Source organism: Centropristis striata, chromosome 7 (assembly GCF_030273125.1).
Source record: "Centropristis striata isolate RG_2023a ecotype Rhode Island chromosome 7, C.striata_1.0, whole genome shotgun sequence".
NCBI lineage: Eukaryota > Metazoa > Chordata > Actinopteri > Perciformes > Serranidae > Centropristis > Centropristis striata.
In genome coordinates this window covers 17650430-17665336 of record NC_081523.1, presented here as the reverse complement: position 1 = coordinate 17665336, position 14907 = coordinate 17650430, and the positions used below count along the sequence as shown (strand labels likewise).

General features: G+C 41.4%; 1 protein-coding gene across 2 annotated transcripts in view; it reads left to right on the top strand.

Moving 5' to 3' along the window:
• inpp5jb (inositol polyphosphate-5-phosphatase Jb) overlaps positions 1–14907 on the top strand; it is a 22508-nt gene extending 7601 nt beyond the window's left edge. For both annotated transcript variants that reach the window (XM_059337029.1, XM_059337030.1), the window contains exons 2-13: positions 213–745; positions 3044–3151; positions 3393–3501; positions 7003–7119; positions 8312–8487; positions 8652–8763; positions 9676–9785; positions 9996–10203; positions 10752–10889; positions 10990–11073; positions 11154–11258; positions 11874–14907. In XM_059337029.1, the coding sequence (XP_059193012.1) occupies positions 225–745; positions 3044–3151; positions 3393–3501; positions 7003–7119; positions 8312–8487; positions 8652–8763; positions 9676–9785; positions 9996–10203; positions 10752–10889; positions 10990–11073; positions 11154–11258; positions 11874–12242 (2157 nt within the window). In that variant the 5' untranslated portion in view covers positions 213–224 and the 3' untranslated portion in view covers positions 12243–14907. The remainder of the gene's footprint in view (positions 1–212; positions 746–3043; positions 3152–3392; positions 3502–7002; positions 7120–8311; positions 8488–8651; positions 8764–9675; positions 9786–9995; positions 10204–10751; positions 10890–10989; positions 11074–11153; positions 11259–11873) is intronic.

Below are 14907 nucleotides of genomic sequence, written 5' to 3'. Positions count from 1 at the left end.
TCCTATTTTGTCACATATTTTGAACAAATATTGCACCTCCTGCAGTTTTGATATTGCACCATATTGTGATTAAGGTAAAACTTGCTACACAATAATATTATCTTCAGGGTTTGTTGTGTAAGATGTTCTGATGAGATTAGTTACAATCCCAAAATGCAAACATAATGTGCATCTTGTAAGTGGAAACCTTCCTGTTGTTTTCTTTGATAAAGGAATCTTAAGAAATGGACCAAGATAATCCGAACCAAAACCAGACGCAAGAAGACAACCCAAAGGGAGCAGCAGAAGCTTCACCAAAATCTCCAGCTCCAGCATCAGATACAGCGGCTCCAGCCACAGGCCCCACTGCCGATCAGACTGCGGCTCCTGCCAGGCCTCGACGGCCCCAGAGGAGCGCCAGAATAGAGGGTTCTGTGGACATCTCCGAACCCAGAGCTGTGCCCAAAGCTGAAGCAGAAACTGAAGCAGAAGCTGAACCCACTCCAGTGGCTAACCAGGAAGAGTGCACTCCTGATGGCTCTGTTGCAAGTCGCCCAAAACCCTCTCGGCCTGGAGCAGTCAAAAACTTCGGGCCCAGCCCTAGGCCTGGTCCTAAAGGAGCCGGCCACCATCCAGTTAGGGCTGCCTCGGTCCCCCACGCACCTGCCAGCAGGCCTGTGGCTCCCCACCTGAACCCTCATGCACAGAGAGCCTTCTCTGTAGCAGGTACAGCTGACACTCAGGCCCAGACTGTGGAAGACTTCAGGCAAGTTCCCTCATCTGTGTGTCCCGACATTCATGTCTCAGCATGTCTTAACATTGCCTTTCTTTCCCAGACAGCTGGGAAAATAACACTGACAGTCAACACTGCAAGGCTGCATGATTATAGTGAACATGTAGTCAAATTGTGGTGATTTCGGCTGAATGCGGCAATCATAATTATTTAACACTGTTATTTGTTTCTGTGTTGGGAAACATTTACTTCCTCTACTATTTCACAAATTAAAAAACAAATAAGTCTAATTCAAGTGAAGAATCTGTCAATAACACTGTAATATCAACATTCCACATTAGTTCATGATATATTGAAGTTAATTCATTTCTGAATAACGTCATTTCATTACATCATCATTTCCATGTTAAGCCTTTCATCTTCTATCGAGATATTGGTCATTTTATATCTCGATAATGATATATATGACAGAATAGACTCTACGGTTAGCTCCAGCTTTACTCAAAGAATACACTCCTAGGATCAAATCATAGTGCCATAGTGCCATCCAACCGGTCCAGCCCATTTCAAAGGCGTGACATATATAATTATTACTGTTTGTTAAATAGCCTTTCCCAGTGGATGTTCCTTGTTTTCTACGGGTGTGTCTCTTACTGCTCCCTAAATCACTGTTGCTAAATTAATGGGAAGCTTTTACGCAGGCGTTGCACAGAAAACAAAGCTGCAGCTGATAAAACTGACTGATGTCTGATTTAATGTTATGTAATGTTAATGAACAATGCAGTTTTATCAGCTACAACATGTGAGAAGGTTCTGCTGGGAGTGGAAGTTTAATGATAACACAGCCAGCCCAGTGAGTGCACTGCTTTTTATAGAACATTTTTGGAATTTTCTTGTGAGCTGAACCTCACGTGTCCTGGAACAACTGTGACTTGATGGGCCTCAAATGCCCTATCTCCAGTCAACAAAGAAGAGCTGCATTTCCATTCACATGTTTAATTTAGGAAAGTATTCAATAGCATCTCTACAATTTCAATGTATAGCATTTAGCATACATATTAGGAAGGTTGGGATGTACAGTATTTCATTCCATCCATTTCCTAAACTGCTTGTCTTGTTCAGGGTCGTAGCTGACTGAAGCCTTTCTCAGTGTGAGAGGCCAGGTACGCTCTGGACAGGCCACCAGTCTATCAGAGAGTCAACATACTGTTTTTCTACAGACAGACACACCCTACTGTTCACATTTATATAAGTGGTTTAGGTTTTTTAATTCAACTAACTTGCATGTCTTCAGACTGGTCCACAGTTGGCTTAGCTTTAAGAACCAGTGGATTTAAGCCCCTGGACTTCTTGTTTTTAAGTGATATTATTGACCACAACATAAAATCACATTGCAAGAATTAACAACATACAAGGTGTGAACCACAGACTGTATATAAATAATGGACATAGTCACCGTGACGTCACTCATTGGTTTGTGGCCCGTTGGAAGCATCAAGTTTAGCGTTACACTCGTTGCCATCTTGTTTTCCATATTTGGACTGTGGAGGAGCGAGAGGGATCTGACGACACTGACTACACGCCTCTCTACACCTCAACCTCACTGAGTGAAGCCCCACTCCCTTAAACAATCCCTATCAGTTTATATACTCGCGATATTAACAATATTTATAAAACTTTACCATGGTGTTTAAGTGTGTGATGGGGCAGCTGAAACTGTTATCGATGGCTTCAGAGCCACCAGACTCCAATGACAATTCCAATAATTTTACCTGGGAGTTGCTGGTCTACCGATGCCTCGATAATTTAATTTCTTAGTTTTGTTGTGTAACTTTGGTGTTGCAAAGGGTAAGTTTGGATTCACCAAAGTCACAGAATAGCACTAACAAACTAAACAATAGAGGCAGCTTTAGACCAGTAACTGTTGTGTTTTGTAAGGTAAAATTACTGGTTTTGTCAATGAAGTCTGGTGGCTTTGACGAGGGTATAAAACAACTTCATATTCCAAATATAGTGTTCACTTAAACTGACACTTTTTTAGATGGCCATTTTCTTGTGTTGCTAAAATACATTCCAAAGCTGCCCCCAGCTTAGCTTCTGTGTTGGTACTCCTGCCTGCTTCTCCTACCGGCAGCGTGCCAACCGTCATCTACTGTAGATAACACACTGACTACAGATAAGTACCTCATACAGACACACTTAAAAAAATCCAAACTGTGCTTTTAGTACAAAGGGTTCTGCTGTCTCATTCAGAGTCTGTAGGTTATGTCCCTGAAGTGTGTAGGAGATGAGTGTTTATAAGAGATATTACATAACAGCCTTTTCCAACAGGCTGCACATCATCACTTGGAACGTGGGTTCGGCCACGCCACCTGATGACATCACTTCCTTGCTGGGGCTGAATGTGGGTGATGGAAACACAGACATGTACATTATCGGGTAAGTGTTTTTTGGTGTATCCAGTTCCTTCCACATAAAAGTGTCCACACATTGTCCCACATAGACACTTTTTAAACTAATGAGCAGTCAGAACCACAGTGATGTCTCTCTCCTTACGGCTACGATTTTCACCCATTTATTAATCCACCATTACATTATCAAAGCTCCGACTCATCAGCTCCTATTACATCTCTGTTGGCTGTTGACCCCTGTGTGTTGTTGTGTGTCATTTGTCTTCAAGGCTGCAGGAAGTGAACTCTATGATTAACAAAAGGCTGAAAGATGTCCTCTTCACAGACCAGTGGAGCGAGGTCTGCATGGAGAGACTCAGCCCCTTTGGATATGTGCTGGTCAGTAATGGCTTTTATTATCAACACATATGCACACTGTCATAGTAAAATGCTTAGATTCATCTGCATTACGTGATCGCTGATGAGATCTTTGCTGCTTCTTCTTCTTCGCTGCTGCTGCTGCTGCTGCTGCTGCTTCTGCTTCTGCTTCGGCTCATTTCGTTCCCTGAGCAACGGATGGGGGGCTCATTTATAACAGGCGTGTAATGTCAGCGTATCTGCCGCTATCTTCCACTGTCTGCCAAGCTCATAATGCAAAGTCAAGCTCTGAATGTCTTGCGGTTTCTGTTCTGGGTGCCTTTTTGACTACATACCTCCCACTTTTCTTCTAACTCTCTGTTTCACAATGACTATAGAAACCCACTGTTGGAAGGTAGAATGCAAAAAACTGCATAGGCTTCATGTAATGTACATATTGCTTTAGATGTAGCAAATACTTCCCATTATCTATTCTATACAGTATAATAAACAATTGAACACAACATTAAAAGCATGGCCAAATTTATGTTAAATATCCACATTGAAGTTGAAATATTTATATAATCTCCTCAAATGTGTCTCAAGAAGTGTCTGGTGTGTTGGTATCTTCGAGGTTTTTAAGCGTGCATACCGCAGCTGTGGTTGGTGTTCGTCTGGCTGCATCTGAAGTGATGCTTGGCTCTGTTGGCATGGTGAGCGTGAATCAGCTGTTGAGCTGAAAGAGCTAGACAAATGTCTCCCAGGATGCAGTTTTATTTTTGGATCACGTTGTTGTCAGTGTTGATGGGCCTCTGACAGTGAGACTGATGCTGTCCCCCAGCTATATCATGGTCTGCTACGTTAGCTTAAACCCTGTGAAAATCATGTCCATGTGACCTTTTTGTGTACTTCGTTTGGATATGTGAGTAGCTGGAGTTTGTCTTGAGTAGAAGGAGATGCAGGTGGTGTCAGCGGGAATCTGTCTAATCATGACATGGTGGACAGACACAGAGTAACGAGACACCAAATCTTTCCACTTTAAAATAGTCCGCTCACCCAGACTCATTGTCAGGCTCAAACTGTAACTGCTGCAAGCACATGAACGCTGACTGCCCTTCACTGTAGAACCACAGAGCCAACGAGACATTTTTTCAGGCTATTTACCACACAGTTGCTGATTGTCACCATAATTTATGTTTGAGTAAGCTGCAATTTAAATGCATAAATTAGCAAAGACAGTTTTTTTCTGGCCCTAATCTTTAATTGCAACATGGCACATTCAATCCAATAAATTGCACTACATAGAAAAAAAATTGGGCTGCAACACATTTAACAGACTTTTTTTCTCAGAATGTGGTAACTGAGCATTTGATTCATTACTCTATGAAGCAGTTAATGCATTTTAAATATTGTATTAAATAATTAAATGCTATCTATAATTAATGTTCAGGTTAGATAATATTTTACAGATCTGTAGAAAGTAGGGATGTCATGTTTGTCTGAATCCACAATTCCATTTGACTCTTAATATTAAAGGTATAGTATGCAGGAAAAATAACAATGTATCATACATAAATAATCCCTCTCAATCACAACTTATGGCCCACTACAAGTGTGTGACAGTGTCTGTATCTGCAGAGACCCTGTCTTCTGCCTGTATTTTATCTTTTCTTCTTATTTTGCTGTGTTCGGGCGTTGGCAAAGATCCTTTGGACCCCACGTGAGGTGTAAAACCCCCAGCCAATAAAAGTGTACAAGGTGTGAAGCCTGTTGGTAAATATCTGCTGCTTTGATTCAAATACACTCCACACAAGTATCTGTATGATATAAAAAGGTTATATTTGACAATGAATGGGTTGTTACACTGATGTGTGTTTTCATGTGCTTAACTGTCTGGACGTATTTATATAAGTATTTAACTATTTACATAAAATGCCGGCCCTTTCCGCAGGGTTGTGCAGAGTTATTGGTGGGTTTATTTGTGCTTTAGAACGTAACGATTGCCGTGAAACAATCCGAAAACTGTTCCCTCTCTTCATTCTCTGGCTCGTCTGGTCTGGCTCGCTCGACCACTGCTGCTCTCTCTGCGGCTTGGGGAAGGGGGGCCAACTTTGAATACTTTGTATTTACAAACACCATTCAGTGATGCTACATAATATGTCTTTAAACACATACGTCAATAAATTAATCTAAATTTAAGTTTCTTCAAAAATCCAGCAAATGATGTCTAATATACATGTTTTGTAATGAACAGTCAAGGTAATTGTTAATGTTTCTATGGAGTAAGAAAGCCGTTTTTTTGCACTGAACTTCTTCTAAATTCCCAGGCTTTACACTTGCTGCTCACAGCTCAGTTCTTTAGTCATGTGTGCTGTACAAGGTCAAACATACACCGCTGCACACATGCATTCTCTCTCTCTCACACACATACACACACACACACACACACACACACACACACACACACACACACACACACACACATGCTTGTCTTTGGGCTTAAATGTCTTTTCAGTCCTAAGCCTAAATGTAGCATGGCAGCCTTCAGGAGCTCTTCCAATGTTCACTGATGTTGATAAGAAATGCTTTTCAACCACAGTATATGCAGGCAAAGGTATATTCTCTTAGACTTTACACACACATACACACACTCATTGTCAGTGTCCACACACATAACACAAATAAAGTCGGTCCACTTTACGGTTCAGCAGAGTCGATTACGCAACAAAGTTGTCCAAATAGCCGGTTAGTATACAAGCGAGCGGGTCTTATGTCACGTGCAAAGATGTGTGCCTCCATTCCTGGCCACAGGGCATTTAAGGCGGGGTGTGATCATGCTTCTTCAGCCTGCAGTTGGGGGTTGGGATGTGTGGACCACTGGAGAAAGGGAGAGGGAGAGATGAACATAAATATCTGGTGAGGGGCTTGACATAGCATGCAAATACTTAATCTTGTTACACAATGCACGTGTCATATTTCTGCCCCTGTACAACACAAAGATATGTGCACTTCTTTTTTTATACAAGTGGTGCACAAATGTCAAAGTCGGCATATAATTATGTAGCAGAACAAGAAGCATGTTTGTTTCAGATGATGTTGGAGGGCTTGGAGAAAGCAAAGGTCTGACCATCAAGTGCCGACAGCGGGTACATCACATTTCCTCGACAAAGTGGTTTGTTGCCACAGCGAGGGAAGACCACAAGCTATGGCCTTCTTATTGTGCGGCAGCGTTTCATGTTAAGAGCTGGGCCGCTGGCTCCTGCAGGGCGAAATGGAAATGCAAAGAGTTAGAAAGAGGAGGGGGGGGGGGGGCAGTGAAGCAGAGCAGCAGAAATGGCACACAGCAAAGCCGAACTCGGCTCACAAAATTTGTTTATTAAAATTTTATTGTCAAAGATAAAGACATAATCACAGTTAGCCTGAACTTTACCGCTGCTCTCTTTTCAGAAAAATGCAAAGTGTTTCGTCATAACTGTGTACCTGTTCATGTTATCTGATAATGCTTGTCCTCAGTCCACTTCTCCTCACACTTCTGCCCCTCAGGTGACGTCCCAGCGGATGCAGGGGTTGTTACTGCTCATCTTTGCCAAATACTTCCATCTGCCATTCCTCCGCGGAGTCCAGACTGAGACCACCCGCACTGGCCTGGGGGGTTACTGGGTGAGACGGCTGCTGACACCATTCTGTGATCAGCACTGTGTTATGGCAATTTCACACATGGAAGCTTAGCCGTACATAGGACGACATATCTCTGTAGGACTGACTAGGTTTAAGTTTGCATAACTGTCACACATAGAGATGGTGCGAGTTGATTGTTATGAATTTCCATTATCAGGAATATTGTGAGTGAATAGGGAACGTGCATCTTTTCAGTCATTCCATAATCCCAAACCTGTCGCCACGACTGAAGGCTTTGCTTGCCCAACAAAAAGAAAACGTTAAATTAGATGCTTGGAAGTATTATGCATTTTAAACTAAAGAGAGAAACAAGAGATGAGGTCCCCACCTGCAGAAATGCAATTAAGCTATTTATTTCTTCACAAAATGTAAAGTAATTCCAGTATTTTAAAAATTGTATGCATATTTTGATAATTAACTGGATAATATTGTGTATACCAATTACTTTGGCCTGGGTAATTGTGACATTAAAATTTCATAGTGTCCCATTCCAACTGTCACCGATACCATGATAGAGATCTGACTAACATTAACTTTGCACTTCGGTGTCTACACACTGCTATTGCTCGGTTTGTAAACAATGCAGGTTGTTTGTCATGACAGTCAAATGCTGTTCCATCCAGTTTTATAAGGAATAAAGACCGGTAAACAATACAGGTAAAAAATATATATTTGCTACATTATGTTGCCAAAAAGACAACGGCATGCATTGAGACAGAACTAAGGTCCCGTTTACTGAGAAGTTATTTAGCACTCACTGTTAAGTGAAATCCTCCTGTATGAACTCAGATAGGCATCAGCACATTCTGCACATTTTACACTGAAGCATCTTTTGTGTTTTAGTGGGTCAGTGCAGTTGAAAGAACAGCGGGAAGAAAAGCCACAGAGTCATCCTGTCCTCCCACTGTGCACTTTACTGTTAGCATTAAATATTAATGGCGTTCTTCACTGGTCCTTAATGAATAAACTTCCTGTTTGTCTGTGGCATAGACACACACACCATTCAATACAGTGAAAACACTAACATAATTATCACTGTCTTCAGGCACTTATCTATCACTGACCATAATCATTTAATTTATTCATTTATTTAATTTTGCTTCTAGGGAAATGATAAGTGTGTGCCTTTTGCTCTTAAATATTATTTCACATCCACTCTGTACGTCTGTTTCAGGGAAATAAAGGTGGTGTGAGCGCCCGCATGACAGCATTCGGACACACCATCTGCTTCCTCAACTGTCACCTGCCGGCCCACATGGAAAACTCGGAGCAGCGCATGGAGGACTTCGAGAGCATCCTGCAGCAGCAGCAGTTTGAGGGCCAAGCTGCCACCGGGGTTCTTGACCATGAGTAAGTCAGCACAACCTTTACACTCCTCGCATACCTGTTATAAACCGTCCCAGAGTAGTTTTCTCATATTCATGTTTTGTGAGGGAAGTGGTGATACAATCAGCACCGCAGAAGTACTTATGCACTTATGTACTTGTTTTATGAAATTACTCCTTTTTCCACAGTGTGGTGTTCTGGTTTGGAGATCTGAATTTCCGCATTGATGACCTGGATATGCAAGTGGTAAAATCAGCCATCGATAACAACAAGTTTGCAATGTTGTTGGAAAAGGATCAGGTAAAAATATTCAGTATGAAAATGGAATGCTGTGAAATTTAACTCCTCTGCGTGTGGTGTTTGTGAAAAGCAACTTGCCCCTTAAAGGTGGAGTCTATGATTCTGGAGAAAGATAGTTGATATCTTAACTAAACACTGAAACCAACATACCCCTCCCCTCAGTACTGCTTGTGCCAGACTTCTCGTCCCTCTCGCTCCAACTGCCTTTTTCTTTAAACATCCATGGCCTTTCCCATGCCCTCCTTTTATTTCCCCTGTCCTGCACACACGCAGGAACAGAATAGAGTTGTGCGGCTCAACCCTGTTTAGACTTGGCTTTAACATGTGCCCTGGGTTATCCATTCACAAGAGGATGGCTCTAAGAAAATCTGTTCACACCTGGCATTAAGATGCGTCTCCACATGTGTCTTGAGTGACCACTTGTGATTGGATCTCACCTGCTCTATGTGAATTTAACCTGAGGGATAATATGTTGGGTATTTCAACTTAAGATTACAGGAATGTCTATAATAATTTCCCCTACATTTTATGAAATCACAGACTCCACCTTTAACTCCTCTTTCATTTATCGTCAGGTTGACTGATTTAAGTGTTTGATTTTGTAATTACAAAAGTTTTCTATACTGTATATTGAATTCTTATCAAGACTTGTTTCCCAAAAAAAACAGCTGACTCTAAAATCTTCACTTCAGATCAGAATTCTTGTGAAGACTTGTCATTTCGCAAGATGAAATGACATAGAAAAGGAAGTACATGATCAAGTGTCTCATTTCTTGTCTGGTGGACCTTGCACTGTGTAGGTGGTGCCACTAGAGGGCAATAGAGAAACAAGCTATCTTCTTACAGGAGCTGTCAGTACATGCCAAGTAGAAATCCTCAGTGAGTGATGTCTACTAATTCTCATTGTTACAGCTCAATATGGCCAAAGACAGCGAGACAGTATTGGAGGGTTTCCAAGAGGGGCCGCTGAAATTCTCTCCTACCTACAAGTTTGACGTTGGAACGGATACATACGACACAAGGTTGGTGATGCCAGGGGTGCTGTTATGAATTCTAGGCCACTGACCAGATATCACAGAGCCTGGCACAGTAATACTCGTACTCTCCTGTCTGAAAGGTCCTCACTAGCCCGAGGGGAGCATGAAAGTGCCTGTTTTTTCTCTATGTACTGATTTTAAACAAGTTGGTATTTGTTCTCTCGCTCCATCTCTATCTTTCTGTCCCCCACCCAGTGGGAAGAAGCGTAAACCAGCTTGGACTGACCGGATCCTGTGGCGCCTGAGAGCCACTGCTACTGCCGGCACAGCCATCAGCGCAGGGAAACGTGGCTCCATTTCAGGGCTGACAAGTGGAACCAAAGTGACACAACACTGCTACCGAAGTCACATGGAGTACACCGTCAGTGACCACAAACCGGTCTCCTCCATCTTTACCCTGCAGGTGTGAAATCTTATGATACTGCCGCTTAGGGCTGCACAATATCGTTTTTTAACGTCATCATGATGTCAATGGTATAAACGCATTGATACAGAGACGGTGAGGGTGCCGATGTGGAAGGCCTAGAGAAATGGACCAATCAAAGCAGAGTGGGCTTTTTGTGGGAGGCAAGGTTAAAGAGACAGGCACTTTGATCACCTTGATTGTTTTCCTTTTTCTGTAAGTCGCTTCAGATAAAAGCGTCTGCTAAATGACTAAATGTGAATGTATGTGATCATCATCATCTTAGACACAGGGTGAATGTAGCTGTGGCAGCCATGGACAGTATGAAAAAAAAAATATAGTGTTTTTTAGAAGATTAAAGCATGTACGCAGGTTCTAACAAACCCAAAATACATGTAACCTCCTATAAATGAGCATAATATGTCCCCTTTAATGTTGTATTAAATCAAACTGCTGTTGAAGAACTATAGAAGTAAAATACAGTGTAACTGAGCGAAACTTATCTTAGTTTTTTGCACTGTATGATGTTTGTTAAATGTTTTTTGTAGTTCCCGTACAGGGTGGATGTTCCACTGGTCACAATCATAGTGGAGGATGAGTGGAATAGTATTGCTGATGCCACAGCAAAATTCAAACTGGTGGCCAGTTACCCTCGCAGCTCCTGGGACTGGATCGGTCTGTACAAGGTAAGTTGTGTGATGTATACCGGCCAAATAATATTCCGAAGAATCATCGTCGGAAAATCACTAGGAGTATAACAAGTTTTCTGTACATTATCTCCTATAGGTGGGTTTCAAGCACCATAAGGACTATGTGGGGTATGTGTGGGCAAAGCAAGAAGAAAATGATTTTACTCGGCAAGAACATCAGGTAATCTAGCTGCGTGCCAAATTCTCTTTAGAGATAATTTTCTGTGACATTTAATAGATGTCTGACTAACTGTTTTCCAGGTAACCTTTACTGAAGAGGAATTGCCCAAAGGCTCAGGGGACTTTATCTTGGGTTACTATAGCAACAACATGAGCACCATTGTGGGTGTAACGGAGCCATTTCAGGTAATCAAGGCACTCGGGTACTGCTTTCTCGAGGTTAAAAACAATCAAATGTATTAGCTCTGCATGCTGTGACTGCTGGTGTTCCCATATGCATTTTTTATCATCTGTTGCTGCTCTTTCCCCATATTCTGTTATTCTGTCTCCCTACATCCCACTCTTATTCTTTTTTTTTTTAATTGGTGAAAAAACGGGACCAAACAATGACATATAAATAGTAAATAGATACATACATTATAATGTTCATTACATCATTGCACTTTATTATCTATATTTCGCACATGTTTAAAGACTAAGTGCCATGATGTCATGAACATTAAGAACAAGAAAAAGGAAAGCCTGTATGAAACCTAGCTGTCAGTCTCAATAAACAAATTCTCCAGGCACATAAACCAAAATAGTTCATGTTCGAAAAGGAGTAGGAAGAAGTAAACGCTTATTTATTCCAACCCCTTTTTAAATGTATATGTATATGTGGGTATATATGAATATTTAATTGTCCACACAATTTAGCAACTATCCCAGTGTTATATAGAACCCAATACAGTATACATAATGGAACCGTTGGATAAAATCTGATAACAATATAATCTCATCATCTTTTCCATCTATCTTCAGATCCAGCTTCCCACAACAGGCGTTGACGCCAGTTCTTCTGACAGCTCTGACTTCAGCTCAGAGGACGACAGCACTGTTGTCCTCATGAAGACAAGGTCCCGCAGTCCCAGCCCACGCAGGGCCAAGCACCGCAGCCACAGTCGCGGCAGTCCCAGCCGCGGCAGTCCCAGCCGCTCTGGCAGTCCAGCGCAGTTCAAAATAAAAATGCTCGACGTTCCTGATGGTTCTCCATCCAGCAGCAGCACCACCACCACCACCACCACCGCAACAGCTGAAAGTGAGTCCACAGGACGCCCAGCAGAGGGCAGCAGCAGCCAGGTGTCTGCTCCTTTGGAGAAAGAAAAAGACACGGAGGGTTCAGGGGTGTGATACACAACCGGGTCCTGCTGTTGTCACAGGTCACATAGCCAACTGTTGTGTCTTTTATCAAATACATCCACTACACTGTATGTTTTCTGCAATGAAAATATACAGTTTCTGATGCCATCCTTTTCAGGAACAGCCATCTGGTTTGTCCAGAAGGCTTACTTTGCCTTGAGTTGTTCTATTAAGCTGTGCACATTGTATGTATTTTTTATTTTATTTGAAAACCTTTCACTCTGTCCTGTGTTTCTTCTACCTTTGTCCGTTCTCAGGTGTGGACAGTACAGGGAGCTGACACCTTGCATTAGGAAATACTCAAGGATGTTATGGTCATGTAGAGTAAAAGAGTGATTACTTAATACTTTTTTTTTCAACCCATCTTCCCCATATTCACCCACAACAGTTTTGAAACTCTGCAGTGACGTACTGAGCAGTCCTGTCAGCAGACTGCATACCAACCACAGTAAACGCTTTTGAGACAAGGACATTGCTCATAAATTGCCCAGTTTGCTTTAGTTGTGGAACATGTATCTATTGTGAAACCAATTCGCTCAGATCAAGAGGACCCAGAAAACATTTTTTTCCAAAACTTCCCACACAAGCATCACCAGCTCTGTCAACAATCACTCACATTATTTGCTTCTGCAAATCTGCAAATGGAGATAGCCATGCAGTTTGATTTGGGGTTTGATCTTATGGATATTCCCTGTTTTGGAAATTCAGCAGGCATTACACAGCAACATGACACATAACATGCAGGGAGCATTTCACACGGTCCACCAATAGGAACAAAGTCCCTCCAGGGTGCACAACAAAAAAGCAGAACCAAAGTAGGTGGAGACTGGGGGTTCAGGGGGCTCGGCTACCAGCTACGTCAGCAGCGAAGCACATGTCAGCTTATAGAGAGTGAATGTGAGCGTAAAGTCCTTTAAATAGAGCGCCAGATCAGTGCAGCAGGATGTGATGGGTGTGGGAGGCTAACTGTCAGCTTGCCTTGATTGCTGGCCACCAACTTTGCTTGGCCAACGTCAGTGGATATCAACTACAGCAATATCTGACCCAGGAAACATATACAGTGTAGTGCTTGGACACACATAACTTTATGTGAGTTAATGAGCCTTATCTTACTCTTGCAAAGTTACTTTTGGAAATAATGTACCCAGAAAAAAAAATCACATCATATTTATTCCATTTTTAATATGCACTAAAGTTTAAAAAAAAAAGACATTTTTTGCATAAGGTTTTCAACACAGAAGCAAGTAATCTGGAAATCTCTGACAAATGTGAGCAGGAACTCTACTATGTAGAGCTACCACAGGGCTTTGCATTATACTGTCAGTAGTATGATACAAAGCAAACATGTTCCACTTTTGTGAAATATCACAATGCGAATGTGATATTTCAAATAAATGAAATGCTTTCTTTTTTTTTGATTTTGACTTCACTGTTCCTGCGTTTGTTTTTGTGTTTTCTCTTATTCAGATCCCCCCTAACTGATCCTGGTGGTTAGCTGACAGTGACAATAGTGACATCAGTCACAATAGTCGTGTTGCATTGTTACCGTGTGACCTCTGATGCATCATCTTAGACACTTTGTACTTTTGGGCTGTTAGCGTAGAACAGTGTACACTGTTGTAGCTGTAACCTCAGTGTGTATGTCTGTAATCAGTTTTTGTATGTATGTGTTTTTATGGCCGTGTGTGTGTGTGTGTGCGTGTGTTGAATGGTGGAGGGTGTCTGTGTGTGGCAGTGGATGGGGCGTGACTGTGTCTGCATGGTTTGCTGCTGGACATACTGTACATTCCGGTACTGTGATTTTGTGCCGTAAAGTGCTGTTTTTGACTCCTCTTTGTTATAATCGTGGCTGTGAAAAATCGTTAGAAAAACTTGGTAAGGACAGTATAAACCTTAAACTTCAGTGTAAGTGTTAGATGAAGAAAATGCAGGACAGTAATGCTTGCATAAATTTGAAGATGTTCGAATCATTTCATAGTGCAATCATGTATTTTCTTGTTTTGGAAATGAAATTCTAATGGACCTTTGTTTAGATGAACCTGTTTAAAAATTGTATGACTTTGTCCTACTTAGGGTAATTTAGATACGTATGGCAGTCATGACAAGTGACTATCTATTGTGAAATGTTAATGAAAAAAGATGCTCTGTCGACAGAATGTTATTGTTTTGTAATTATGTGGCTAAAATATATATAAGTGGTAGAAAACAAAATAGGAGACAATCTATGCCACAAAGATTATTTTACTTAAATTATGTATTTATTTTCTTATTTAACTGTTAAATGAGCCTGAATTCTGCTGGCCAGTGAGGGAGCATTATTTAAATGGATATAACAGAATATTGATAATTATTTTCTTGTTCTATTAGAAACTATGAATTATTTCCATTTTAGCAAATCCAGATCCAATGTTGCTTTTATTGTCGGAAGTGTAGATTGTTTAGTCTACGGGTCTTTGTATAATTGTGAATGAAATTGATGACAAAAAATATAGCAAGCCTGTGCGATATTAATTGTTGACATATGAGAATGGTTTATCTCTGTAAAATCATCTGATCAGTGAGGCAAGAAGGTTTTTAGGGGTTGCTTGCTTTGTTCTCCAACCCAAAAACTAGTGCAACACTGTCCAAAGAAATAATATATTCCTCTTCAAATTGT